Genomic DNA, 26407 nt, shown 5'->3' with positions numbered 1-26407 from the left:
TTACTTTGGAGTAAATCCTTTTATACTCAACTGAGGTATAACTTCTGAATAATAACTGGTTTGCATTGTGATGGTTGTTAACTACCTAGACCTGGGCTTTGTCTAACATCCTTGCTTCTAGATAGTTCCCAGATAATTAGCATGGAACTCAGAGGACATACTGTACATTACTGAGGTATATTTGGAATTTTACTAGCTGGGAATGGGAAGGGTTAATAAATGATAACACGTGCCTTCTATGGGCTTCTGCGTAGGACACATTGTATGTTGTCTAGTAAATGCATCATGATGGCAACAAGCAAACTACTTATAGCAGCATGATTGATTAATTTACCTACTCAGACTTTTTTCAGGACAATCTGCCCCAGCGTGTCTTTCAGATCCTCCATCAGGGCACTATAGCTACGTCCACCCACCTAGCTGCTGGTCAGCCTTATACAGGTTATTCAATATCTGAAAGTAAGGCAAAGGAAGTTTCCTATAACGCTCTAGCTTCACACATCATTTCAGAAGATGGGGATAATCCAGAAGTTGGTGAATCTTGTTAAGTGTTTGATATTCCAGTAGTAAAAGTAAATATTTAGAGCATTGTAACTATTGTTATAATGGATGAGCAGGACCAGAAGCAATGGATGGAAACTACTCAAGGATAGAAGCAACTTAGAACTGAGGAGGAATTTCCTGACAATTAGAACAATTAATCAGTGGAACAACTTGCCTCCAGAGGTTATGAATGCTCCAACACTGGAAGTTTTAAAGAAGATGTTGGACAACCATTTGTCTGAAATGGTATAGAGAAGGGGTGTCCAAACGTAGGAACTTTAAGTCTTGTGGACTTCAACTCCCAGAATTCCCCAACCAGAATTCTGGGAGTTGAAGTCCACAAGTCTTAAAGTTCCCAAGTTTGGAAACCCCTGGTATAGGGATTCCTGCCTGAGCAGGGGGTTGGACTAGAAGACCTCTATGGTCCCTTCCAACTCTGCTATTCTATTCTATATTATATTATATTATATTATTATATTATATTATATTATATTATATTATATTATATTATATTATATTATATTATATTATACTATACTATACTATACTATACTATACTATACTATACTATACTATACTATATTATATTATATTATATTATATTATAATATTTTCCTCCATCTTGCCCAACATCTCAACACAGTTGGATTTTCACACACGGTATCCAAAATACCATAACTGGCCATATGTACCCCAAGTGAGAACTCTGAGTTGATTACTTCTGTGACCCATTTGTTTTCTTGGTTAACCATAGTGTCACACCGAAGCCAATTGCGTCCATCAACCTTCAATCCTGCTTCTTCAAAGTCCAACTTTCATGCACGTAAAGTGTCATAGGGAAAACCATTGATGGCATAGGATTCTGATATCTCTGATATTCTGATAGGCTCACACACACCATGACTTTGTATATCTTTTTCAAATGGCAACATGATAGCCAGGTCTCCAGTGCTGGGCAGGGGATGGGACTAGAAGACTTCTAAGGTTGTATCCAACCTTCCATGATTCCATGATTCTAAATGAATCTGCGGGCAGAGATGATTTCATGACGGGGGTGATTTATCATTCGTGTGTTCCAGTACAGAGGTGAAATGCTACTGGTTCGAACCGATTTGGGCGAACAGGTGGCAAAAAAAATGCTACCAGTTCAGACGAACTGGTAGTTCCAACAATCAGCGCTGGCGGTGCGCATGTGTGCTAAGTGAAGTTGTAGCAGACTTCAGAGCATTTCACCCCTGCTCCAGTAGCGCTGGGGCCATGTAATAGTTTGATAAACCCCCCTTCTTTGTATATATCTGCAAATCCAAGGAGAGAATATAAAAATATACTAAGTCTTTCTATCACCCTTTTTCCTAGACTTAGCTTGTTTCTAACACTTGGAATTGTTATATTTACCAGCGGATAATATGTTCATTAGTTGTCCATTTAGAGCACATGTAACAGGACACGCTGACTTTATTTCTGCAATCTAAATAATTCAGTGGCCTTGTTAGCAGGAAATGTCAAGATTCTGTGCTGTGTCAATTAGACATGAGAGCGTTTCCATGACCACAGCTTCTTACCCAATCACACTCTAAAAGTGGTGGGAATGGACAGCATTTTAATACCTCTTGCATAGAAATTATGTAGAGAAAACTACAAGTAGTCCTTGACATATAACAGTTCATTTAGTGATGGAGTTAACAACGGCATTAAAAAAAAGTCACAGGATTATTTTTCACACTTATGACCATTGTAGCATCCGTATCTTCATGTGATCCAAACATCAAACACTTGCCAACTGACTCATATCTATGACAGTTGCGGTGTCATGCGATCAACTTTTTTTTTTGAAAAGATTTTTTTTTATTTTTGGTTAAACAGCCAAACACAGCGCAAAAAAATAAAATCATCTTTCATTACATATTGTAGAAGTGTGTTGATTGGTTACAAATAACTTTTGTGCATCTCTTCCACAGTCATTACTTATAGTTCATATCACATTGTATATTTAAAATCAAAAATCTTTATATATCTTACTATCATCCCACAATTCTCATTTGACTATAATTGTTTTAACATCCTTTTGCAAAAAATAATCCAAAATTGAAAACACAACCACATAATGACATTTCATTAATTATTTCTAATATCATCCAATAACATTACACCTTTATAACATGTTCTAAGTAAGAATTAATTATGATTGATAACAAAATTTCTAATCCTCTTTTCCAAGTCGCTGTTTACTATTTGTATCCCAATACCTTTTATTGAGCCAGTACATATATATATTGTTAACTATATCCCTTGTCATTTCATTGTTATTATTATAATTGTTATTTATTAATAAAAATTCATTCGCTAATTATATCAGGTTTCCTATCTTCAAACCAACACTTGTGTGTACCTTGTTATCATTATCAATTATTTATTTAACATATCACTCTAAAGATTACTAAATTACTAATCACTAATCATATTGTAGAAGTGTGTCGATTGGTTACAAATAACTTTCATGCATCTCTTCCACCGTCATTGCTTATAAATCAAATCACATTATGTATTTTAAATAAAAAATCTTTATATATCTTACTATCAACATACCACGCTTCTCATTTGACTGTGGTTGTTTTAACATCCTTTTGCATGAAATAGTCCAAAATTAAAAAACACAAGCACATAGTAGCATTTCATTAATTATTTCTAATATCATCTAATAACATTACCCCTTTATAGCAAGTAAAAAATAATTATGTTTGATAACAAGATTTCTAATCCTCCTTTCCAAATCGCTGATTACAATTTATATCCCAATTCCTTTTATTAAACCAGTACATATATATATATATATATATATATATATATATATATATATATATATATATATATATATATATATATATATATATATATATATATATATATATATATATATATATATATATTTCACTATATCCCTTATCATTTCACTGTTATTGTTATAGATATTATTTATTAACAAAAATTCATTTGCTAATTATATCAAATTTCCTCTCATCAAACCAGCACATGTATGTACCTTATTATCCTTATCAATTATTTATTTAACATAGCACTCTATAAATTACTAAATTACTAATCACTAATCACTAAAATTAACTAATTTTTATTATCAACTTTCATATATCAGCCTGTATCCTTCCAGTAATAATACAGTCTTATTTCTTTTGTCATTTGTGGAATTGATCTTCTATTTATTTCCTTAATAAAAATTTTGTGGACTTCTCTCCGCAGCTTGTTGCTTGTTAGCATCACTTAAGTAATCTCGATGCCCTCCATCTGCTATTTTAATCATCTTATCTTTGGTTGTCAATCTTGCTTCTGAGAAGTTCTCTCTCCTTAAATCCATCGTTTTTCCTCTTTTTTCTTCTTCCATGCCTTGAAATCCGGGGTATAATTCCTGTCGATCTAATTCCCTTTTCCATACTCCCCTTTTCCCACTTTCAACCATGTTCACTCCACTGGTAAAGTAATCAGTTATCTTGTCTTTATAATCATTTTCCTCTTCAATTTTTGGGACTCTGACCCCATCATTTTTTGCTGTTATAAACTCTATTTTTTCCATCTTCATCTCAATTCTCTCTGTTATTTCTAATAAATTTTGAATTCCAGCGAAGATGTTTTGCAAAGTTATTGTTTCTTTTGAATATTGTGCCATTTTGGCAAGCTGGTAGATACTGCCACTCTGGCTTCTTATATTAAATTAGCTTAAACACAAGTTCATTTATGATCTTCAAAAAAGAAGGTTCTGTTTCGTTTTCTCTCCCACTGCCAGTAAGACTGTGAAATTGAACCTGTAAAAACAGTTCGTGCCCTTGCTTCTTATCACTTTCTATAAACAAGTTGCCAAGCCTTGTTTATGAGTTACAAAGTCAGTTTGATCAAAAGGAAAAGGGAAAGTGCATTGTTTCAAAAACTCAAGCCTCCAGCCTCCAAGTGGCAGTATTGCTTCCCACTCTCTAATGTTATTTCAAACTTAAAAGAAACAGAGTTCTTAAATAGAGTTAATAGCAAGTAATAAAAGTCCTTGTTGAAATAAAGAAGACTTTAATCCATAGGTTAAAAAATAAAAATAAAAAAATAGAAGAAGAAAAACTGATCCATTCTCTTTAAGAAAAAAAAAAGTTGTGAGCACTACAATCCACAAAGTAAAGTTACAAAGAAAAAGAAACACACTATCCGAAGCAATCCAATATAGGTTAATTTCGCCACTTGTTTCCTTCTGCTTTTGGATTTAATTTAACTTTTAAAAAAAATTGGGGGGCAGTCTTTTTCAAAACAGTAAAATTTCCTCATTGGATGGACACAATTTCTCTTTCCGCTTCCCTTCCGTTCTGAAGCCGTCCTAACTTCATCAGTCCGGCGCTGGACTTTTTGTTGCCGGCTTGAAGAACTCCTCTTGGATCGATCAGGGACTTTGCGGTGTCCCTGAGATTGGCAAGACATATTCTTCCTGTTCACCATCTCTACGGGACAGTTTAGGTCTGATTGGACCACTCAGTGGCAAAAGTATCGGCAGCGGTCTCGGAGCCTCAAGACCACACGTCCGTATCGTTGCGGCGTTGGCTCCTCCTCCCTTGTGATCAACTTTTGTGACCTTCTGCCAACCCAACTTAAAGGGGAAGCCAGATTCAGTTTATAACTGTGTAACTAACTTAGCAACAGCAGTGATTGATTTAACAACATTGGCAAGAAACATGGTAAAATGGAGGAAAACTTACTCAACAACTGTCTCACTTAGCAACAGAAATGGGCTCAATTGTGGTCGTAAGTCGAGGGTTACTAATTTGCTTCCTGCATCCCAAGACAATGAATGACTTCATTTTCATTCTGTTGGAGCAATGCTTTTTAACCTTGGCAATTTTAAGGCATGTGCAAGCTTCAACTCCCAGAATTCTAGCTGGGGAATTCTGGGAGTTGAAATCCACACATCTTAAAGTTACCAAGGTTGAGAAACACTTGTTAGAAAGTGGGAAGGAGATACACCACAGAGGCCTACTTGAGTAGCAGAACTTGGCATTGTGGCTATTGAAGGGAGCAAAGCAGAGACTGCTCTCCAAGCAATTTTATAGAAGCACTAGCTGGATACTCGTGCTTCACAACAAAACTATGTGATCAGACAATGCAGGAGAAATGTGGTTCACTCCGTTGAACATCTGCCAGTTTGAACTGAGTTAATAGAATGTGAGGCAACTGGCAGTTGGAACAGAGTTCTTTTCAGGTGGGGAAGGGGAGTAGAACTCCTTAGTATCTGAGTGTGTTAATTACTATATAAGAAATACTAATGATCTGATGGTCATTTCGAAAACTCCTTTCTTAGTGAGCACCTAGAAGCCAAGAGGGACATACGTACCAAATTTCAAGTTTGTAGGCATTGCGGTTTTGGAGCTTTCGTGATGCGTGAGTGGTATTTGGCTTTTATATATATATATATATAGACTTGAGGAAGCATTACTGGGCCCAAAAGGAGATAGTCGATGAATACGGATAAATTTTGAAAGTTTCCATTTGGATTTTTTAAATGTAACTTCAGCAATTCTTTTATTACAAGCTCCTGACTACAGCACAGTGAAATAGAGATTACTATAATATTACAGCTATTCAAATAACCCAAAAAATTAGAATGAAGATGCCAAGATATTGTTGCTGGCAACACTTGTTCACCCTGCATAAAACTCCAAAAGTTCTGGTGTCATTAAAGTAACAGCTTAAAAAATATAATAATATTTATGACTAACACAGGTTTGTTATGGGTTAGAGGGAATCCTCAACTTACAACCATTTGTTTAGTGACCTTTCGGAGTTATAATGACAGTGAAAAAAATGATTATAACCATTGCAGCATCCCCATGAGACGAACAAAATTCAGATGTTTGGCAACTGGCTTATATTTACAACAGTTGCAGCTTCCCAAGGTCATGTGACAGCCATTTGTGCTGGTCTTCCCAGCCACTTTCCAACAAGCAAAGTCAACAACAACTCTTAACAACTGCAGTGATACAACTATGACAAAAAAAGGTTGTAAAATTGGGTATGATTCGCTTAACAACTACCTTAGTTAGCAATGGAAAATCTTGTCCCCCGTTGTGGCTATACGTTGGGGACAACCTGCATTTCGAACTAAATGTAAATATCCTTTGAATATTATAATTTTAAATTATTTATTTTAATACAGTACACTCCTCCTAAGGATTCACCTCTTCCTGAGGATTGCAGTGAGGACTAGCATCCTAGCTGCTATGATTGGTAGCATTTTCTCTCCTTACCCAATGCTAATATCACCTTCCTTTTAATTTCCTTCTCACAAGACTTGCCAAAATTTATTTTTCAGGTCAAAGATGCATGCATCGGTTTGCTATAAAATGTTACGCCTAAGAGTAAACAGGAAGCTCAAATCAAAAAGTTCAGGAAGAAGCACTGACACCATAAACTTTCGCTCAACAGCAGGAAAAGGACATTGTGTCTTTTCTTCTGGTGCTAGCAAATTAATGCCTAGGTATATTTACAATGGATTAGAACTGTGTTTTGGGCTATTTCTCTATTTGGCTTTAGTTATAACTGTGAATTCTACCTGGCAGTCTGCAGTGTCCTCATTATTGGTGATTCCAAATTCATTTATTGCTGGGAACCTGTGCCCCAGTATCATCAAAGATATGGTCTCTGTGGCAATGAAACAATGCTTCAGGACTCACGAAAGCACCTGACCAGGTGCAAAGATCTCACAAGAGCAGAAGGTAGATTGATTGTCTCTGCTCCAACAGAAGAAAATTAATTTTTATGTCTTTCTGCCCCCCCCCCTATAATATATGCAACTGCACCTGGTGTTGTTTGTCATACTAGGTTTTAAGCAACCATCCATGTCTTGTCATTACTAATCTCATTTTTTAATCTCTCTCATTATTTCATTTTGCAGATGTACCGGTATTCATACACTGCTTTTTATGTCCTCAGAAAGCTGCCTAATGGGTAAGTGATGCCATGAAGACTCTTCATTCTATGGGTAGCTGTTTGGCTTATATGAGATAATTGGGAAGGTGGGTTCCCACCGGTTCGGACCGGTTCGGCCGAGTAAGTAGTAACTCAGCTGCCCTTGCACCCGAACTGGTTCTATTGTCGACGGCGCTATCTTGATTTTGGATTTTGTGCATGCACAGAACAATCTCCATTACAGAAATGTACCGTATTCCCCCCCCCCCCTAAAAGAGGGTGAAAATTTGAGTGCGCCTTATACACTGAACGTAGCCCCACCCATCCACCGGCCCCCACCCTTTGGCCTCTGCCGCCCAGCAATTTAACTCTTTGCAGCAAAGGGGGAGGGGCTTGCGGAGGCTTCAATAAGCTGTGGCAATCCCTGCAGCCTGTAACAGCTGATGATGGGGAAAAATTGAAAGTGAAACTTGCTGTTTGCTCCACGTGGCAAATTGCTGGGAGGCAGATTTTTTTTTTCCTCGTGATAATCAGGCTGTTTGCTGCAAGGAGGGAAGCCAACAACTATAAATGCCTATAGAATGTTCAAATTATTAGACTTATTTTTTAAAAACTGCTTTATTATTATTTTAGAAAACTTAACAAAAAGAAGAAGCTTTTTAAAATAAATGCTTGATCTGAGGAGGCCCCGTGCTATTGTTTTAAAAAGTGCTATTCTTTTAAACAGCAGAGAATAACTACCCTTCCAGAAAGCACATCAATTTTAACAGCATCTGTACAAGTATAGTCTGAAATATAACACTACAAACTGTGTATATTGTCTGTACTGTTTGTTGCAAGGAGGCAAATTGCTGAGAGGCAGATATTTTTCCCTTGTTTTCCTCCCCAAAATCTAGGTGCATCTTATACTTTGGAGCGTCTTATACTCTGAAAAATACAGTAATCCCCCCCCCCTTTTAAACATTCTGCGCATGCACAGAATTTTTTTGATGTAACTGTGCACGCACGCGGAGCAATTATTATTATTATTTTTGCACTGAACCGGCAGTAATGCCCGTAGCAACCTACCTCTAACAACATGGCAACTTTTCCCAAACTCTGTGGGCGCAGCGCGTCCCTGAGCAAACCAGCCGTACCAGCAGCTGGAACCCACCTCTGGCGCAAGAGTGTTAAGCACATGCAAAGGACACATGTGCGCACAAAGCTTGCAATCCCCGAACCGGTTGTTAAACCAGCTGCAGCCCACCACTGCCCCCAGCTAAATAGTCTGAGCCGTCCATTAAATGCCTGTGGTTCAGAAGGCTTGTTTCTAGAATTGGTTTGGCTTGGGTTACTTTATTAAATATTTATTATTTTACTAAAATAACCCAAGTGGCCAGATGTGACGAGGAAAACCACTTCATAGGTGTTGTTCCTAACTCAAATGTTTGATTTCTAATCATTCCCACTTTAGCATTATTCTTAGCAGCTATGCTACCATCTGTAACATTTTGCAATCTTAGAGCTTCCTGGCCTTTGGAGTGAGATCAGGTCCACTCCACAATCGTTATCCAGAACACCTTTTATTATTCTTATTTTCGCAACAGGACCACCTCTTGAATGTCTCTGTTTTCAGCAGCAGATGTTTTCAAATTAGCGGCTTATTGGCAGAGCTGGAAACAAAACCTCTGGGCTTGTCTGGACTCTTGTTTCAATTGGCTGTTCTTTTCTCTAAATTTGGGAGGTGAGATTCAGGTTAAGCCAGAGCGCCACCTAGTGGCCTTTCTGGCATCCTCCTTTTCTTACTGAATGAGCCATACAAATAATCAAACTAAAACTGTAGTGGTGTGCTGCCCCGTTTTAAGCAGTGGAAAAACCTATTTTTCAAGCAGAAGAGGAATTGAATAAAAACCTGCATGGATCTGTTGGTGTTCGTGACTCTTGGTGACCTGCGGCTATCATTTCTCCAGGATTTTCTGCCAGTGATTGCTTTTTTGAGTTCTTGAATGCTCATCCTTAATGCCCTCAAAAATACTATCCGTTCGCTTTGTCTTCTATTAACCTCTTTTTCACTGGCCTCCAAAATCAGGGTCTTCTATAATGGCTCTTGTCTTCTCATAATGGGTACAAAACATTTAAGCTTTGGCTTTATTATCAGTGCTCCTATTGTACAGGGGTTTTTGGTTTTTTGGTTTTTTAAAATCATCTCATAGTGATTCATTCTACTTGTCTCCAGCACCACAATTCAGACCCAACCATTTATCATTCAGTCTTTCAGACAGTTCAGTTTTTACAGCCATATGCTACCGCCGTGAAAACTGTAACCTTGGCAATATGTGCCTTTGTTGCTTGTACGAAGTCGCTGACTTTTAATATTTTGTCTAGATAGTTCATACTTGTCCTTCCCAGTAGCAGATGTCTCTTTATAGCATGGTTATAACTGTGTGAAGATTAAAACTATTACTACTTCAGTTACTTGCCTTGGATTTGTAATGCCTGTTTGTATAATCTTATTTGTTTGCATTTTCAGCAATAGAAAAAAATTTGCATTCTTCTTTCATTTACAGTAGGGGTGTCAAAGTCAAGGCTGGATCTGGCCCGCAGGGTAATTAGATCTGGCCCTCGGGGCCACCCTGGAAACAGCGAATGAATGGGCCGCAATGCCTCTGTCATCTCTGGCAGAGGGTTGCAGGAGGCCATTGCAGCAGAAAACAGAACTTACGAGGGCCGCAGGCAGCCCCCCCACCCCCAAGCTCCATTTTCACTGGCAGAGGATTGCAGGAGGCCATTGCAGCAGAAAACAGAACTTACGAGGGCCACAGGCAGCTCCCCCTCCCTGCCCTCCAAGCTCCATTTTCACTGGCAGAGGATTGCAGGAGGGTGTCACAGCCGAAAATGGAGCTTGAGAGTCTGTTTTCACTGGCTGAGTACTCAGGCCACCATAGATACCTGCAACACGAGTGACATCAAGATGGCCATGCCCATCCCGGCCAGGCCCACCCCAGCCTCCTGAGGTCAAACACAACCCTGATGCGGCCCTCAATGAAATCAAATTTGATACCCCTGATCTACAACATGTTTTTTTAAAGCCTTCCTTGCTTCCAACTATGGAAGTGATATCACACAATATCTGAGATGGCTGATACCTTTCTCATTCTAATTCCAATATCTTGTGTCCTAAGGTCCGGTATTTCTCAAGGTGTACATAAATGACAACAGGCAACTTTGGCCCATTCCTATCTCTATTCCAAATCATTTAGTTGCTCTCTGCTCCACTTTAACTGTTGATCCAGGATCATCTTACAAATTATTCTGTATTCTTCTTCTTCATGGTTCAGAACACCCATGTTGTTAAGATCAAGCTACTCTCTGTTGTGGTAAATCCTTTTAGCATTTGCCTGAATCTGATTGTGGTTATAACAGAATAACACAATTGGAAGGGACCTTGGAGGTCTTCTAGTTCAATCCTCTGCTCAAGCAGAAATACTACACCATTTCAGACAAGGGGTTGTCCAATGTCTTCTTAAGCACCTCTAATGTTGGAGCATCCATAGTTCCTGGAGACAAGTTGTTCTATTGATTAATTGTTCCAACTGTCAAGAAATTTCTTAGTCCTAAGTTGGTTCTTTCCTTGATTAGTTTCCATCCATTGCTTCTTGCCCTACCTTCAGGTGCTTTGAAGAATAGGTTGATCCCTTCTTCTTTGTGGCAGCCCCTTAAATATTACTATCATTTCTCCCTTAGTCCTTCTTTTCATTAAACCAGACATATCTTCATATGTTTTAGCCTTTAGACCTCTAATCATCTTTGCTGTTGTTCTTCTATGATCCATGGAAGTGAGTTTTGAGGTTTACCTACAGGTAGTCCTTGATTTATGTCTGTAATGGAGACCGTCCATCACAGTCCTATGTCTAAGCAGTTATTAAAATGGCTTGGTCACATGACCAACCTGATTTTACAGACTTTTTGCAGCAGTTGTTAAGCGAATCTCTGATCTCTATGCAAATATTTGGCCAGAAACTGGAAGTGCCGGTTTTCAGCAAAACCATTGTTAAATCATGGTCTTGTAACTGTAGGACACGGCTCTAAATGAGGCCATGTTGCTGGGCACCCAAAATACAATCATTTGACTAAGAGCTATATATATATATATATATATATTTAACAGTTATCACTGGATGCATTTGAACAGAAGTCAGATTGCCATATTTTGGGTCCCATAGTAGGAGATACACAGGACAGGTGGTTGGAATAGATGGCCTTTAAGCTCCCTTTTGACCCATTCTGTGGTCTTGACTTCTGGTCTGTGAGACTTAATTTGCTTCAGTTTTTTGCTGAATTCATAATTGTATTTAAGCAGACCTGTGGACAAGATTTGCTTCCTTGTATTGCAGAACTGTGCCTCATAAACACAACTGATACATTTCTTAAAGAGCTATTGATGTCCCACCTTTATTTATATTCTTCAAATGATAAAGAAAGTAAATCTAATTGCCTATGCAGTAATAAGCTGCCATAAAGTAATCCTGGTATAAACTGGCACAACACTAATGCAGTAAAACAAGGATCAATCAATCAAATTTTATTTGATTAGCCGCACCCTCTCCAGAAGGACTCGGGGCGGCTTACAATTAAAACACATTAAAATATACAAATATAATTGGATGGATAATTAGCCATTAAATTCTGCAATAAAATCAAAAGAATTTTAAATATTTTTGCAAAACATTTCTTATCTGGATAGTTTTCCCAAGGCTGTCACTTCAAGAAAGGTTATCTTGTCACCAGACTTGTATGTTAAACCCTAACAAATGACATTAGGGGGTGTTTCCAAAAACCTGAAGCAAGATGACTGAAGCCTCCAGTTAATTCAATGCTTTAAAGCTGTGGCAAAAACAGAATAAATTGATCCGTCAGCAAAGCTAATCTGAAATTGAGATGTTCAAGGGGCAAGAATTTCCGAAGGAACAGGAGAGGCATTCACTTACTTTCCCTACCGGTTCGCAAATGTGCACGCGCCCTTGTCCATGCATGCGCTCAACCTTCCGTGCATATGCTTCGATCACGCATGCATGCGCATGGCTTGAAAAAGTGCCTAAATAGGACAGCATAGAGTCAGGGAGGGTGAGCAGGTCCACCCTCAATTTCCACTACTGGTTCAGGCAAACCGATCCGAACCGGCTGAATACACCTCTGGCAAGGAACATCTTTTATGCTTGCTCACTTTCCTTTGGAAGGACATCAAGCGAGTCTGGGTTTATTTACATTTACAGGTAACCCTCAACTTACGACCAACCATTAGCAACCATTCAAAGTTATGACCCAGCTGAAAAAGGGAGCTAAGACCAGGTTCTAAAACTCCAAGGGTTGCTTCCTCCTACGGTTCTGTGATTAGACATCAGCAACACAATTGCATTTACGACAATTTGCAACATTCCAGGATTGTTTTGCCGGAAACCTGCACCACTACAAACAATGGGTTTGCTTAACGGCCACAGCATTTGTCTAATCACCACTATGTTCACCTAATGACGGCTGCAAAGAAAGGTCATAAAATCAAGTTGGTCATGTGACTAACCCAATTTACAACCATCATGATATATGTGCAGAGAAGAGCAATCAAGATGATTAGGTGACTGGAGGCTAAAACATATGATGAAGGTTGCAGGAACTGGGCCTGGCTAGTCTAGTGAAGCGAAGGACCGGGAGAAACATGACAGCAGTCATGTTTGAGGGGCTGCCACAGAGAGGAGAGGGGGGGTCAATCTGTTTTCCAAAGCATCTGAAAGCCAGACAAGCAATAATGGGTGGAAACTGATCAAGGAGAGATTCAACCTAGAAATAAGGATAAATTTTCTGACAATGAGAACAATCCACCCATGGAACAGAAGTTGCCTTCGGAAGTTGTGGGAGCTTCGTCACTGGAGGCTTTCAAGAAGGGATTGGACTACCATTTGTCAGAAACGGTATAGGGTCTTCTGCTTGGGCGGGGGGTTGGACTATATGACCTTTATAAGGCCCCTTCCAACTCTGATAATCTGTATGGATCTGTTTATGATCATAATGGGTAGACTATTCCATTATGGTGATATGTTGAGGATTACTTGTATACATTATTACATATGAGTAATTCCGTTCAAACAGTAATGCCGATTGGCAGTCAGAACTCTGGTCAATATTAGATTTCCAGACAGTCTTATATACATACTTTTTTTTCTTGTTGTCTTCCCAAATTCACTCCATTCCCCCCCCCCTCTTTTGTCTGCAAGAAGCAACAGCTTGCTCATCCTGACTCATACCTAGTTGCCTGCCAAGTTTAGAAGGAGACCAAGGATGAATTGTCTTCTTTGGTCTTTTCCTAATTTGAAGTGTCATCTAACCTGCTGCGCCCAAAAAATATGGTTTCATTCTGTCCATCTCATGGCTAGGAATTGAAGGCAACAGGCAACCTGTTACCTGTTTGCAAGCAACCATCTAAAACCCATGGTTTTTATGGCGGCATGTGGTACATGGTGTGTCTAAAAAGGATGTGTGTGCCATTTTGCCAAGCCATTTATTTGCACGTGTCTTGGGCACTTCTTCTTCCTTCGCTGATCCTTTCGACTGTTAGTGCAGAAGACATAGATTCCCAAGGGTGTTTCTTGGTCAAATAAGTCTAACAAGTCCGTCCAGCCGGAAGATGAGTAGTTGTCTGCCACATCTATTCATCTCTGCCCCCTGCTTTTTATCCCCAAAGCTAGGGTGGGGCTTCACTAACAGCGGTGTCTCTTCCTTCCCAAATATCAGCCTACGGATTTCCACTGCTCTCCTCTCCTCTTCCTTCTGCGTATCTGCGCGTCAGGCACTGGACCCAGCTATTCCTCCTCTTCCTCATCAGCCACCTCCAGACCTGGGGGCTGTTGACTCTCCATCTGAAGGCTGACCCAGTCTCCGTCTCTCTCTCTCTCTCTCTGTCTGTTAGCTCCATTCCCTCTTCCCCCTCGGAGCTCTTAGGTTGTCTTGAAGCTAATCCTGACTCCCACGTTTCCTCCTCTGATTTGGCTACTGGAAGGACAGGCCAGAACAAAAGTGGTCCCAATGATGGTAGGAGCACTCATGGCTGTGACTCCTCAGCTCGGAGAGGGGCAGTGGTGGGTCGCTCTTACTGTCGCTACCAGTACTCTGATCATGGTCTGTCTGTGCATGTGCGTGATGTGCTCTGTGCATGTGCATGGTGTGCACTGCGCGCATATGTGCAATCCATCACCCCTGTGACACCCAGCTGCTTGTCAGAGCTCGCACAGGCGCTGTGCGCGTATGTGCAATTGACCGTTTGCTTTAAAGACCGTTATAGAACGCAGGCGGGAGGGTGGGCTAAACGAGCCACCTTACTGGTACGCTGTCAACTGCTCTCGGCTACTACCAGTATGGCCGTACTGGGCCATACTGCCCGGAACCCACCACTGGAGAGGGGGCTCCAACAGATCTCCAATGTGTAGGAAACAGCTGAAATCATGCACAGGACGCTCAAACTCCCAGGCCTCCGGTAGAGGATCCAAGATTGTGGAAGACAGACAGGCATGAGAAGGGATTGTGTCCGTCCGTCCGTCTGTCTGTCACTATCACTGCTTACCAGGAGTTGAATCTATGGGCAAAGGATTTGAACCTTGGTAAGGATTTGTGATTTAGTAAATGGATACTGTCCAAAATGGAGGGTAGTGAGGAATCCCAGTACAAGATGAAACTGGTCATACAGTGCCCCCTAGTGGTCAATAATAGAATTTCTATTTTAAAAAAATATACATTCCCATTAGGTGTGAGGTCTTGAATCCTTTAGTACAAGGTCCGGACAAAATTAATAGTTGTAAACTCATTAGTCTGAGAGTTCAAGGGGGGAGGGGGGATAGGGGAGGCATATCTGTATAGCAACAAATTCCTTAGCATTTTTTGTTTGTTTGTTTGGATTTAGCTTAATCAACAGTTTCCAAGTTGAACTTGGGACTGAGTTTGCCTGGGTCGGAATATTAAAACAAGACTGGTATTAAAAAAAAAACAGTTGGTTCAAGATAAGTGTATTCAAGCAGTTTTCTATGTGCCTTGAATCTGACATTTTATTTTTTTTAAAAGCAGTATTAATGAGAGATGAATAGTGAGGAAAAGCCATTCCAGGTCATTATTTAGAAGCCTGATTTCCTTAATGAGCTGTGATAACTGCCCAGGAAATAAATAGAAACAGACCACCAAAATAGATCACAGCACATGATGACAAATTAGTCATCTAATTGCTGCATACAATTATGAAATAGTCCATCCAAATGTCACTTCACAATGTAACCCAGAAATTCCTCTCCTTCCCCCACCCCTGCACTCTTTATTTCTTGTTTTCTTTCTGGATAGTAAAAATATTGCTATTAGTTTGGAGCGGTGCTTCTTAATGTTAACAGCTTTAAGATTCCAACCCCCAGAATTTCCCAACCAAAATTGAAGAAGGGGAACGAGTGACACACACACGTGCCTTTAAAGCTGGGTGACATTCCTTTTTGCATTGAAAGTGAACTTAGAATAGATCGCTTTGTTATGGTCACTGACTATATATGAACTTAGTACAACAAAATTGAGAGAACTGAAGCCACCTATGACAATTGCATTGAGAGAACTGGAGCCACCAATGACAATTGCAATGAGAGAACTGGAGCCACCAATGACAATTGCAAAGGGTCCTTGTCTTACAACCATTTATTTAGTGACTGTTCTGTAGAAAGTAGAAGGCACCCACCCCCTCTCCTAGAAGAATGAAATATTCTAGGAAATATTAAAAAGGCAGAATATTATATTTCCCTGGATGGGAAAAGGAGAAATATGTTTTTAAAGACACAGAGCAGCTCCGTGACTCCAGCAGATGTTTGGTGCACATTAAGACTGGACCAGCTTATCTACAAAACAATTAGAACTTCAGCTCCAGGGTGACAGGATTAAGACATGACCCTCCAGGACATAAAAGGATTAGCCCTCTACCCATCTAGCAGCAGAGCTCACTGTGTTGCAAAATCACCTGGGGACATTACATCACCGAGCAAGGTTCAACCAACTTTAATTCAGACAACCTCAGCTATGATCCCGGCATAGACCCCTGGGAATCTGACAGCCAATAGAATATATGCCCTTGCCACAGGAACAGGAAGCTCAAGTTCAAATCCCAAAAGAGAGTGTAAATAACACTCACTCTCCACTCCATGTGGCCAGTTACCCAGAGTCACACATGCTTGGTGGTTCTGCTTCACCATTAAAACCATCTTTCTAATCAGCCTCCGTGTTTCCATTGTCTTTCCCCCCACTTGGAATTGAACCCAGATGGACATTTCTTCCAAACAGTTCAAAGTTACTACACGACTGGGGCAAAAAATGACTTATGACCCAATCTGGGTTGGTCTTCAGGACCGGCGGTTTTGTCTTCTGAGTTTTTGGAGTCATTCTGGAGCCCAGCTTCAGCGAACTTCTCTCTAGCAGAGAGTGTGCTTTGGGCTGTTCTGGGAGTGGTATTTATATGTTGCCTGCTGTATGTGGCTTTTTAGATGTTGATTGGGGTGTAGATGGCTGGCTGTTAAGTCATTGGCTGTTGTTTGCTTCTGCTGCCAACCCCTCACTTCAGGGGGTGAGTTGCTGCTGGTTTTACTACCGGTTTGCAACCCGTGTGCAACGCATGTGTGCGTGCCAGCTTCGCTCGTGCACGCATGTGCACTGTTCAGTGTAAATAGTTCTTTGCGCATGTGCAGAACAATTTACAGTGAACTGCGCATGCGCAGTCACTAAAAAACAAAATGGTGGCATCCCAGCAGCGGTGAGGGAACCAATTCAGGGCCGTGGCAGGCCTGGGTTGCTGGTGGTTCTGCCACCCAGGCTTGAATTCTACTACTGGTTCGGCCAAACCAGGCTGAACCAGGAGCAACATCCACCTCTGCCTCACTTCCTAAGTACTTGATAAGCTGGTGGTAAATCAGCACTCCTGTTGACTGAGGAGGGACCCATTCAAGTGATTGAAGCCTGGGAAAAGGACCCCTGGTCAGAGACAGGTTCCATGAAGATGGGCTCTCGTATGAGTCCGAAAGCTTGGAAGATGCAACCTTTGGTCCCAGTGACTGACCCAGATTAGATCCTTCAGCATTATCCTGGGATATGTATATTTCCCTTCGTTCATAACTTATGACTGTTTTTCACCCGTACGACCACTACAACATCCCCATGGTCATGTGATCAAAATTCAGATGCTTGGCAACAGACTCATACCTATGACGGTTGCAATGTCCCAGGATCATGTTATCACCTTTTGCAGCCTTCTGACAAGCAAAGTCAGTGCGAAAGACACTTAAAAACCATGTTTACTATTTTAACAGCTGCAGTGACTCACTTAATAAGATTGTAAAATGGGGCAAAACTCATTTTTGACTCATTAACAAATGTCTTGCTCAGTAACAGAAATTTTGGGCTCAACTGTAGCCATAAGTCAAGGACTATCTGTACTAAAATATTAAAACATATATAATGATAGGCTTAGAAGTTCCCTTTTTTTGCACCATGGCTAAATTATGTGATATAATCTCTCCCTCCTTCCCCCCCTCCCCCCCTCTCTCTCTCACACAAACACGATTTTTGAGAGCTAGGCACTACATGCATTCCAACTCAATAAATATCCTGGGAGAAGTTAAGTAAATGAAATGCAAAGTAATTAACATCATTAATGCTAAATAGTTAAATAATACCATTAAGTTCAAATTACCTTGAACTTAAGAGGAATCGAAGAGATGTTCCTGTATTCATTGTTATAGTGGCAAATGTACACCACAACTTTTTCTTCATAGATTAAGACTCTACAAATTAGCTCATAAAGGAATGATCAACGAGTCAAAGACAATAGACTCTTCAATGCTACATTGATTTCATTTACTAAAGATGGAAAAAACCAATAGAACATACAGAAGGTCAACAAGAAATAGGCAGGAAAGAATGTATGTTATTGTTCAGTCACTAAGTGATGTCAGACTCTTCACAACCCCATGGACAACAGCATACGAGACCCCTCTGTCTTCTACTGTTATGCTTGCTCAAATTTAGATTCATTGCATCTAATGCTGTCTGATCTTCTCCCATCTTCTTCTCCTTTTTCTTTCACTTTTTCCCAACATCAGGGTCTTTTCTAGTGAGCCCTCTCTTCTGATTCAGTAGCCAAAGTATTTGAACTTCAGCTTCAGGATCTGTCCTTTCAAAAGAACAGTCAGGGTTGATTTCCTTAAGATTGGATTGATTTGATCTCCTTGCACTCCAGGGGTTCATCAAAAGCAGATTATGCCAAGCAAATCTTATTTCACTCTTTGACAAAGTGACCAAATTACTGGATCGTGAAATGCTGTGGAATAGTATACTTAAATTTTAGTAAAGCATTTGATAAAGTAGATCGCAAACCTACTTCTTGGCAAGGTAGAAAAATGTGGGATAGACAGCACTACCACCAGATGGGTTTGTAACTGACTGACATATACTCAACATGTAGTCATTGACAGAAGTACGTCCATATGGAGGGAAGTAAGCAGTGGGGTTCCCCAAGGTTATGACTTAGGCCCAGTACCCTTCAACATCTTCATAAATGATCTAGACGAGGGAATAAAATGGGAACTCATCAAATTTGCAGATGACACTAAGCTGGCAGGAATATGACAATCTCAAGATCCATAAAGTTCTTGACAGACTTGAAGATTGGGTCCTATCTAACAAAATGAAATTCAACATACATAGATGAAAGTAAGGTTTTACACTTAGGCAACAAAAACCAACTCTGTAGGTACTGACTAGGTGAAACTTGACTTAATAACAGTAACTGTGAGATGGATCTTGGAGTTCTAGTGGACTTCAGTATGAGCCAGCCGTGTGCAGCAGCAGCCAAAAGAGCCAATGCAATCGTAGGCTGCATTAATAGAGGGGCAGAATCATGATCACATGAAGTTCTAGTACCACTTTACAAAGCCTTAGTAAGGCCACACTTGGAATATGGCATCCAGTTCTGGTCACCACAATATAAAAAAGGCGTTGAGATTCTAGGAAAGAGTGCAGAGAAGAGCAACAAGAATAATTAGGGGGTGGGGCGGGGGGAGAGGCTAAAACATAAGAAGAATGGTTACAGGAATTGGGTATGTCTAGTCTAATGAAAAGAAGGCCTAGATGTGATAGCAATGTTCCAATATTTGAGGAGCTGTCACAAAGAAGAGGGAGTCAAGCTATTCTCCAAAGCACCTGAAGGCAAGACAAAAAGCAACGGATGGAAACTAATCAAGGAAAGAGCCAATTAGAATATCAGAGCGTTTGCAGCATGACAACTCTTGGGAGACGACCCAGGAGCATAATATAGCACACAGGGCCTTAAACGATGAACAGTGGTTTATATACAAGACATACACAGACACATACGTCCGTGGTAGCAAATACCTGACAAGTAATCTATCTTCTTCTTAACACCATGCGGAGAACTTAGCAAATGGATACCAGACACAAGGAGAGAGATACACGAAGAGAGAGAGATACGACCTCTCGTGACATGGCCTCCTTTAAAGTGGCAAAGTCTCGTGTGGACAGCTTCATGGTCTTCAAGTGGCTATACCAATGCTGATTCATCTACATTGCATCAGCCTTACATTTCACCAGCTTTACAGTTGTATTAGCCTTACATTGAGTGGTCATCATTAAATCATCATTACCCTGACATAGAACTAAGGAGAAATTTCATGACCATCAGAACAATTAATCAGTGGAAGGACTTGCCTTCAGACGTTGTGGGTCTCCATCACTGGAGGGTTTTAAGAAGGGACTGGACAGCCACTTGTCTGGAATGATATAGGGCAGTGATGGCGAACCTTTTTTGGCTCGCGTGCCACAAGTGGGGGGAGCGCAGGGAGGTTGAGTGCGGGCGTGCCGCACCCATAATGCAACGCGTGACCCCCCAGTGCGCATGCGCGCACAACGCGCAACCCCCCCATTTTTACATGCTTTTTTCGCCCTCCCCAGGCTCCAGGGGCTTTATAGGAGCCTGGGGAGGGCGAAAAGAGCCTCCCCCGACCCCCCCGGAGGCTTCAGGGACCATCCCTGACGCCTTTGGAGCACTTAAAACCACCCTCCCCGCGTGCCCTGACAAATGGCTCCGCGTGCCACTTGTGGCACGCGTGCCATAGGTTCGCCATCACTGATATAGGGTCTCCTGCCTGAGCAGGGGGTAGGATTAGAAGGCCTCTAAGTTCCCTTCCACTAGAATAACTCAGTGGAAAACTCTTATTTAGCTAAACTATGCATAATTATTTCAGGTCAGATAAACTTGGAAGCATTCACAGCTGATTATGCATGCACTGGGAGATTTTTGTCATTGTAGTTTCAGAACTGAGTTGTAAGTACTTTGGAGGTGGGGGCATCCAGTGTAACTTCAACTGTTCGCTAAGAGTCTGGATGCAAGTCGAGGACTACCTGTACTTTATCTGATATTCTATGAAGGTTTGTCATGTGGAAATGGTTGAAAGTGTTTTGCATGCCTTCAATAGAAAGTCCATGTTTCACAGGCATACAGAAGAGTAGTATGGTTCTGTATCCTCCAGTTTTATAAAGAGTAAAGAATGTAGTGGTGAATTTGAACTTGTCACAGTAGATTCCATTAAGGACAGCGGAGGCGCAGGATCTTATTAAAATCTCCCAATGTTTTATTCGTTTACAGGGAGCCTCAAAATCTCTACCCTCCCGAGGTTAGCAATGCAAAGCTCCAATATGCGGGATGGGGACCCAAAGGCCAGCAGCTGGTAAGAAACTATTCACTATGACTTCTTGTCTTCCTTTGCTGCAAAGTCAGTCACAAATGTGAATTAAGAGGGACCCCATATGGCCTCTTGGCTTACTTTGCTGATTTAACCATGCAGCCCTGTTGCTGATAGGTCAGGACTTAATCCAGCACTGATAACTCTTGTCTAATAGCAAGACCAATTTGATTCTTGTATGATCCAAAGAATTCATACGCTAAAAGCCAGCAGAGCAGAAGAGGTTAAGGCTATAATTTAGAGGTGGCTCTAATCCCTTCTTAGCCACGGAAATGCCTTGGGGCAGAGATCTCCAACTGTGGCAACTTTAAGCCTGGTGGACTTCAACTCCTAGAATTTCTAACTTTGCTGGCTGGGGAATTCTGAGAGTTGAAGTCCACTAGGCTTAAAGTTGCCACGGTTGGAGACCCTGCCTTGGGGGATTAGGGCCAATCTCTCTCTGAGAGTTGCAGAGTCTAGGGTGATGCATGGCGATGCTCATGAATGAAGAGTGGGGAGATCCACATTTTGAGTCCTCCCTCAATCATTAAAGGCTACTGGGTATGAAGAAAAACCTAGCAGAACTAGGGGAAGAAGGTCAAAGCATTATGGTGACGGAAAGGATTTCTCGGTACAGAGCCAACTACAATGTATCTCTGCTGTTTCCCACTCCTCATTCCTTGTATTTCATTGACTAAAACTCAAGGACCTTCATCTCTAGACAACGTGCTGGACTTGGCAAGGAAGAACCTCTCTCTAGGAGTCCCAGGAGCTCTCCAGATACTGCTTTGGACCCAGCTATAGGTAGTCCTTGACTTACAACCACATTCTGAGCCCAAAATTTCTCTTGCTAAGCTAGACAGCTGTAAAGTGAGCTTTGCTTGATTTTTATGACTTTTCTTGCCGCCCATGTTAAGTGAAACACCATAGTTGTTGAGTTAGTAACAATCTGGCTTCCCCGTTGACTTTGCTTTCTCAGAAGATCGCAAAAGGGGGTCACTTGACCCCAGGACACTGCAACCGTCTCATAAACATGAGACAGTTACCAAGCATCCAAATTTTGATCACGTGACCATGCTGATACTACAACATATATGTGAAAAAGAGTCATGTCACATTTTTCAGTGCTGTTGTAACTTTGAAGGGTAACTAAGCAAATGGTTGTCTGTGGAGATTCTCAGTCATCCAGGGTCGTGGTTGCCCCAAAGGTGCTTTTTCAGGAGGCAACTGGAACTTTCTGGTTTTTCTTTTGAAGACATTTTGCTTCTCTTCCAAGAAGCTTCTTCATCTGAAGCGAAACGTCTTCAAAGAAAAACCAGAAAGTCCAGTTGCCTCTTGAAAAAGCACCTTTGGGATAAACAAATGGTTGTAAGTTGAGAACTACCTGTAGTCAGTGGTGAGTTCCTACTGATTTGGACTGGTTTGGCTGAAACGGTAGTGGCTTGGTGGCATGGGTCGCTGGAACTGGTAGTGACCCAGGCCTGCCACGCCCCCAAATTGGTTCTCCTGGTGGTGCCATAGGCGCTGCCATCTTGTTTTTTGCTTCTGCGCATGCACACAGAGCATTTATTGCGCATGTCGCACAGCACGCATTAAGTGGGTGCGCCCGGCCACGAGCAAACCAGCAGTAGTGACTGCCGGAACACACCCCTGCCTGTAGTGTGTTTGTTTGCTTGTTTCAATTGTGTGCTGAGCAATTTCCTAGGCATCCAACAATCTCATCATAAGACAAAGGCATCTATAGGAGAAAGGGAAAGTAATCTGAGCATACATTAAAAAAGACAAATCAAAAATAGAATGCTGTGCCCCCATTAACCCTTGCACTAGAGCGGTGGTAGGAATAATTTGGACATATCCTGGACCTCTTGGAGTAATGTTTAATCTTGTTTTCTTGGGGTGACAATGGTATCATTCAAGACTGGAAAAGGGGTGACGGGTCAAACAGTCTAAGGAACCAACAAAGAAGAATATTTGTACCTCAGAGTTGAACTGTGAGATCCTGGGCGGTTTCTGAGATTGGTGGTTTTCTTGCAGACCTTTAATTACCAAAGTAGGTAACATCATGAGTGCTGCAAGGCAACAGAGTTTGCTCTTTGTTTATATAAGGTGGCTTGCCTTGTCAGTGTTGGTGGAAGTGCTGTTTTCCTCTTGGATTAACACGGAAGTAATACCAGACTAACAATCAAGCAGTAAACAATATTCCAATGAAGGAAGTACTAGATCAGACAAAAGATCAAATGGAAAACAACAGCCAAATCAAGAAATCATCAAGATCGCTCCCACCAAAGGAATACTTAGATTGGACATCCAAGAAATATAGAGTGAGACTCGAGAGAGGAATGGGGGAGACAGGTCAAAAAATAAATAAAAGCATAGCAACTGAGGTGTCGAAGCAGGCAAGAGACAATGAGTAGTTGAGTTCTTTTCCTTCCTTATTGTTGTTTTGACTTGTTTTTCCTTCCCCCCCCCTTTCTTTTAAAGCATAGCAATTAAATCATAAAACAGGCAAGTGATGATGGAAGGATGATTCCTTTTATCAGTTGCTGTTTCAAATTGTTTTCCCTTCTCCCTCCCTCTCAATGCTTTTTTCTTCCTCTTTTCGTAGGCAGGTGGCATGATTAGAAGTTAGACAGGAAAGAAGGGGGAAGCTTTTTATAGGGTGATATGATTAAAAGCTAGACTAAGTGGTAGAAATAAAGGGAATATTAATGTACTATATTTTTTATTTGATAAAATGAAAGTAATAATGAGAAATAGGTGGAATAATGAAGGATTGTTACCTAATATAGATGTATATTGTTATGGAAATTATATAGATTGATTGAATGTAGTAGTAATACTCAATCTGATGAGCTTTGTTTGTATTGGAATGTATGTTGCCCAGATGCCACGCTGTTCACACGTTAATTTGACATTTTTATTAAAAAAATGAAAAAGATAACCCCCACCAACACTGACAAGTCAAGCCACTTGTATACAAACAGAGCAAAAATCTCATAGGTGCACAGGAAGATAAATACTAGATAAGGTGTTCCCTCCAGGTCCAACACCAGGAAGAGCCTTACAATTGAATTTACTACGTATCCAACTGGCAAATAGTGATAAGCAGTAGGATCACTCAGGTATATTGAGATACAGCTGTTATCGCCCAGACAGGCATGCTCCTTATGAAATGCACCTTCTGAATATTCTTCAAGGACAGACCTGTGCACAACACAATGTAGTAATCAAGCAACAGGTGATTAGGGTGTGAGGAGAGCCTATTGACCCAAGCATGGCCACCTTTAGCATATGTGATATATCTAGGCAAAGCTTTCCTTGCTAAAGCTCCAACCTCCTTATTAAATAGGAGCTATGACTTTAGGAAGATCTCCAAACTATTAGCTGTCTCTGAATAGGAGAGTACAATTCCTCTTGTGGCCCGCCAGCGCAGCTGGTGTCAGACTCAGACAGTGAGGAGATTGGGGTGGAATATAGGCCAGTCCTGGAATCTAGGGAAGGCTCTGGCATCGGAGGCAGTGATGGGGCCAGGGCCATCTGACAGTTATCAGCTGCCTTCGGAGTCGGAGATCAGTGGGGCAGAAGAACAGCTGGAGCCTGTTACAATGTGCGCATACACAGAGCTGCCAGGAGAAGGGAACAGCTAAGGAACAAGAGCCAACTCGGGAGTAAAGGCACAGGTGGATGCTGAATGGCTCCTCCCATAGGGAATAAAGAGGAGCGAGAGAGGAGTGAAGTTTGCAGGAGACAATTGGTTCACTTAATTAGTGTGAATATTTGTTTGTGACTCTCAGAGACTCCTTGCCAAGTATTTTCTTGTACAGCCTTGCGTTTGGAAGATAACGGCCTGGCAGCTCTCCAAGCCTGATAAGGTCTGTGGTTGTCAATTCACCCTTGAAAGACTGTTTGCCAGGACTTTGCTGGATGTGAAAGAGAGGAATTCAAATTAAGCTTAATAAAAAAAGAGTTTTTGTCAGGACAAGGAGTCTGCTTCGTGATTTGGTGAAGCCTAGGTCAATACAATTCCATTCGCAGTCAAAGACGATGTTTTTCAGGAATCAATGGGCCTACAAACTTGGGCCTACCAAACAAAAGTATCTCAGTCTTGGAGGGATTTAATCTGCATCTCTTCTTCCCTATCTGGACCCTGACTGACTGCAGACACTGAGACAACATTTTGACTCTGTTGCCCGTTTGGCCTGGGGCCAAAAGAAATAGCTGGGTTTCATCAGCACATTGAAAATATAGGTCCTCATATCAACCAATTCTTCCCCCAGCAGTTTAATGTAGATGTTAAAAAGAAGCGAAGAGAGAAGATGGCCCCGAGGCACTTCACAAAGTAGAGATTTCAACTTGTCAGTTCAGGACGTTGAACCACTGACTCGGAGGAGATCCTAACCAAGAGATATTTCCTGGTGGGCTTTCTCAACTGTGAGGAGCCAGGAATTTTCCACATTTTAATTTTGTTCTTCTGAATTTATCACTAGCTCTGCATCCACTTCAAAGAAACCTTGTTTTGACCTTGTCAAACCACTCTGCCAATGCATAGCCCAAATCCTAGCTCTTAATCATTTATGCCAACCACTAAACCAAGTGCTCTCCATAACCATAATGCAATGTAGTATAATCAATGAACCAGGGTTTATCATTTCACAAGAAGAAAATTTAATTTACACTGAGGCCCTACATAAATATCGGTGATATTACCGAATGCAAGATAATCCATCTTGCAAACGTTTAAAGCACAGAGTGCATATTAAAGGCAATTTTGGTTAATAAATTCTGGGAACAATATAACAAGGCAGTTAGCATGCAAAAAAAATACAGGTAGTCCTCAACTTACAACCCATATAATGATGGTGTTACAAAAGCAACAGAAAATGTGATTTGCAATCTGTCCTTGAAGTTATGACCATCATACCACTCCAGATGATCACAAATCAGGTGCTTGACAACCAGCTCACATATACAACTGGTTGCAAAACCTACAGTCATGTGACTGCAATTTTCAACTTTCCCAGCTGGAATTAAGGAAGCCAGGTTCGCTTAATGAACATGATAAATGTGACTGTAAAATCAGGTCTAGTCATGTGACTTAATGACATCATCATTTAGCAACATAAATTTCAGTTCTAATT

At 40.9% G+C, this 26407-nt stretch overlaps 1 protein-coding gene across 4 annotated transcripts in view; it reads left to right on the top strand.

Annotated features, from left to right (window-relative positions):
• The window catches only part of DPP6 (dipeptidyl peptidase like 6), a 609699-nt gene that overhangs the window by 461367 nt on the left and 121925 nt on the right, over positions 1 to 26407 (top strand). For all 4 annotated transcript variants that reach the window (XM_081932663.1, XM_081932661.1, XM_081932662.1 and 1 more), the window contains 2 exons: positions 7478 to 7530; positions 21194 to 21275. In XM_081932663.1, the coding sequence (XP_081788789.1) occupies positions 7478 to 7530; positions 21194 to 21275 (135 nt within the window). The remainder of the gene's footprint in view (positions 1 to 7477; positions 7531 to 21193; positions 21276 to 26407) is intronic.

The sequence above is a fragment of the Natrix helvetica genome (assembly GCF_964273705.1).
Source record: "Natrix helvetica genome assembly, chromosome: Z".
Lineage (NCBI taxonomy): Eukaryota > Metazoa > Chordata > Lepidosauria > Squamata > Natricidae > Natrix > Natrix helvetica.
The sequence above is the reverse complement of the archived record's forward strand: the minus strand, read 5'-3'. Positions and strand labels throughout refer to the sequence as shown.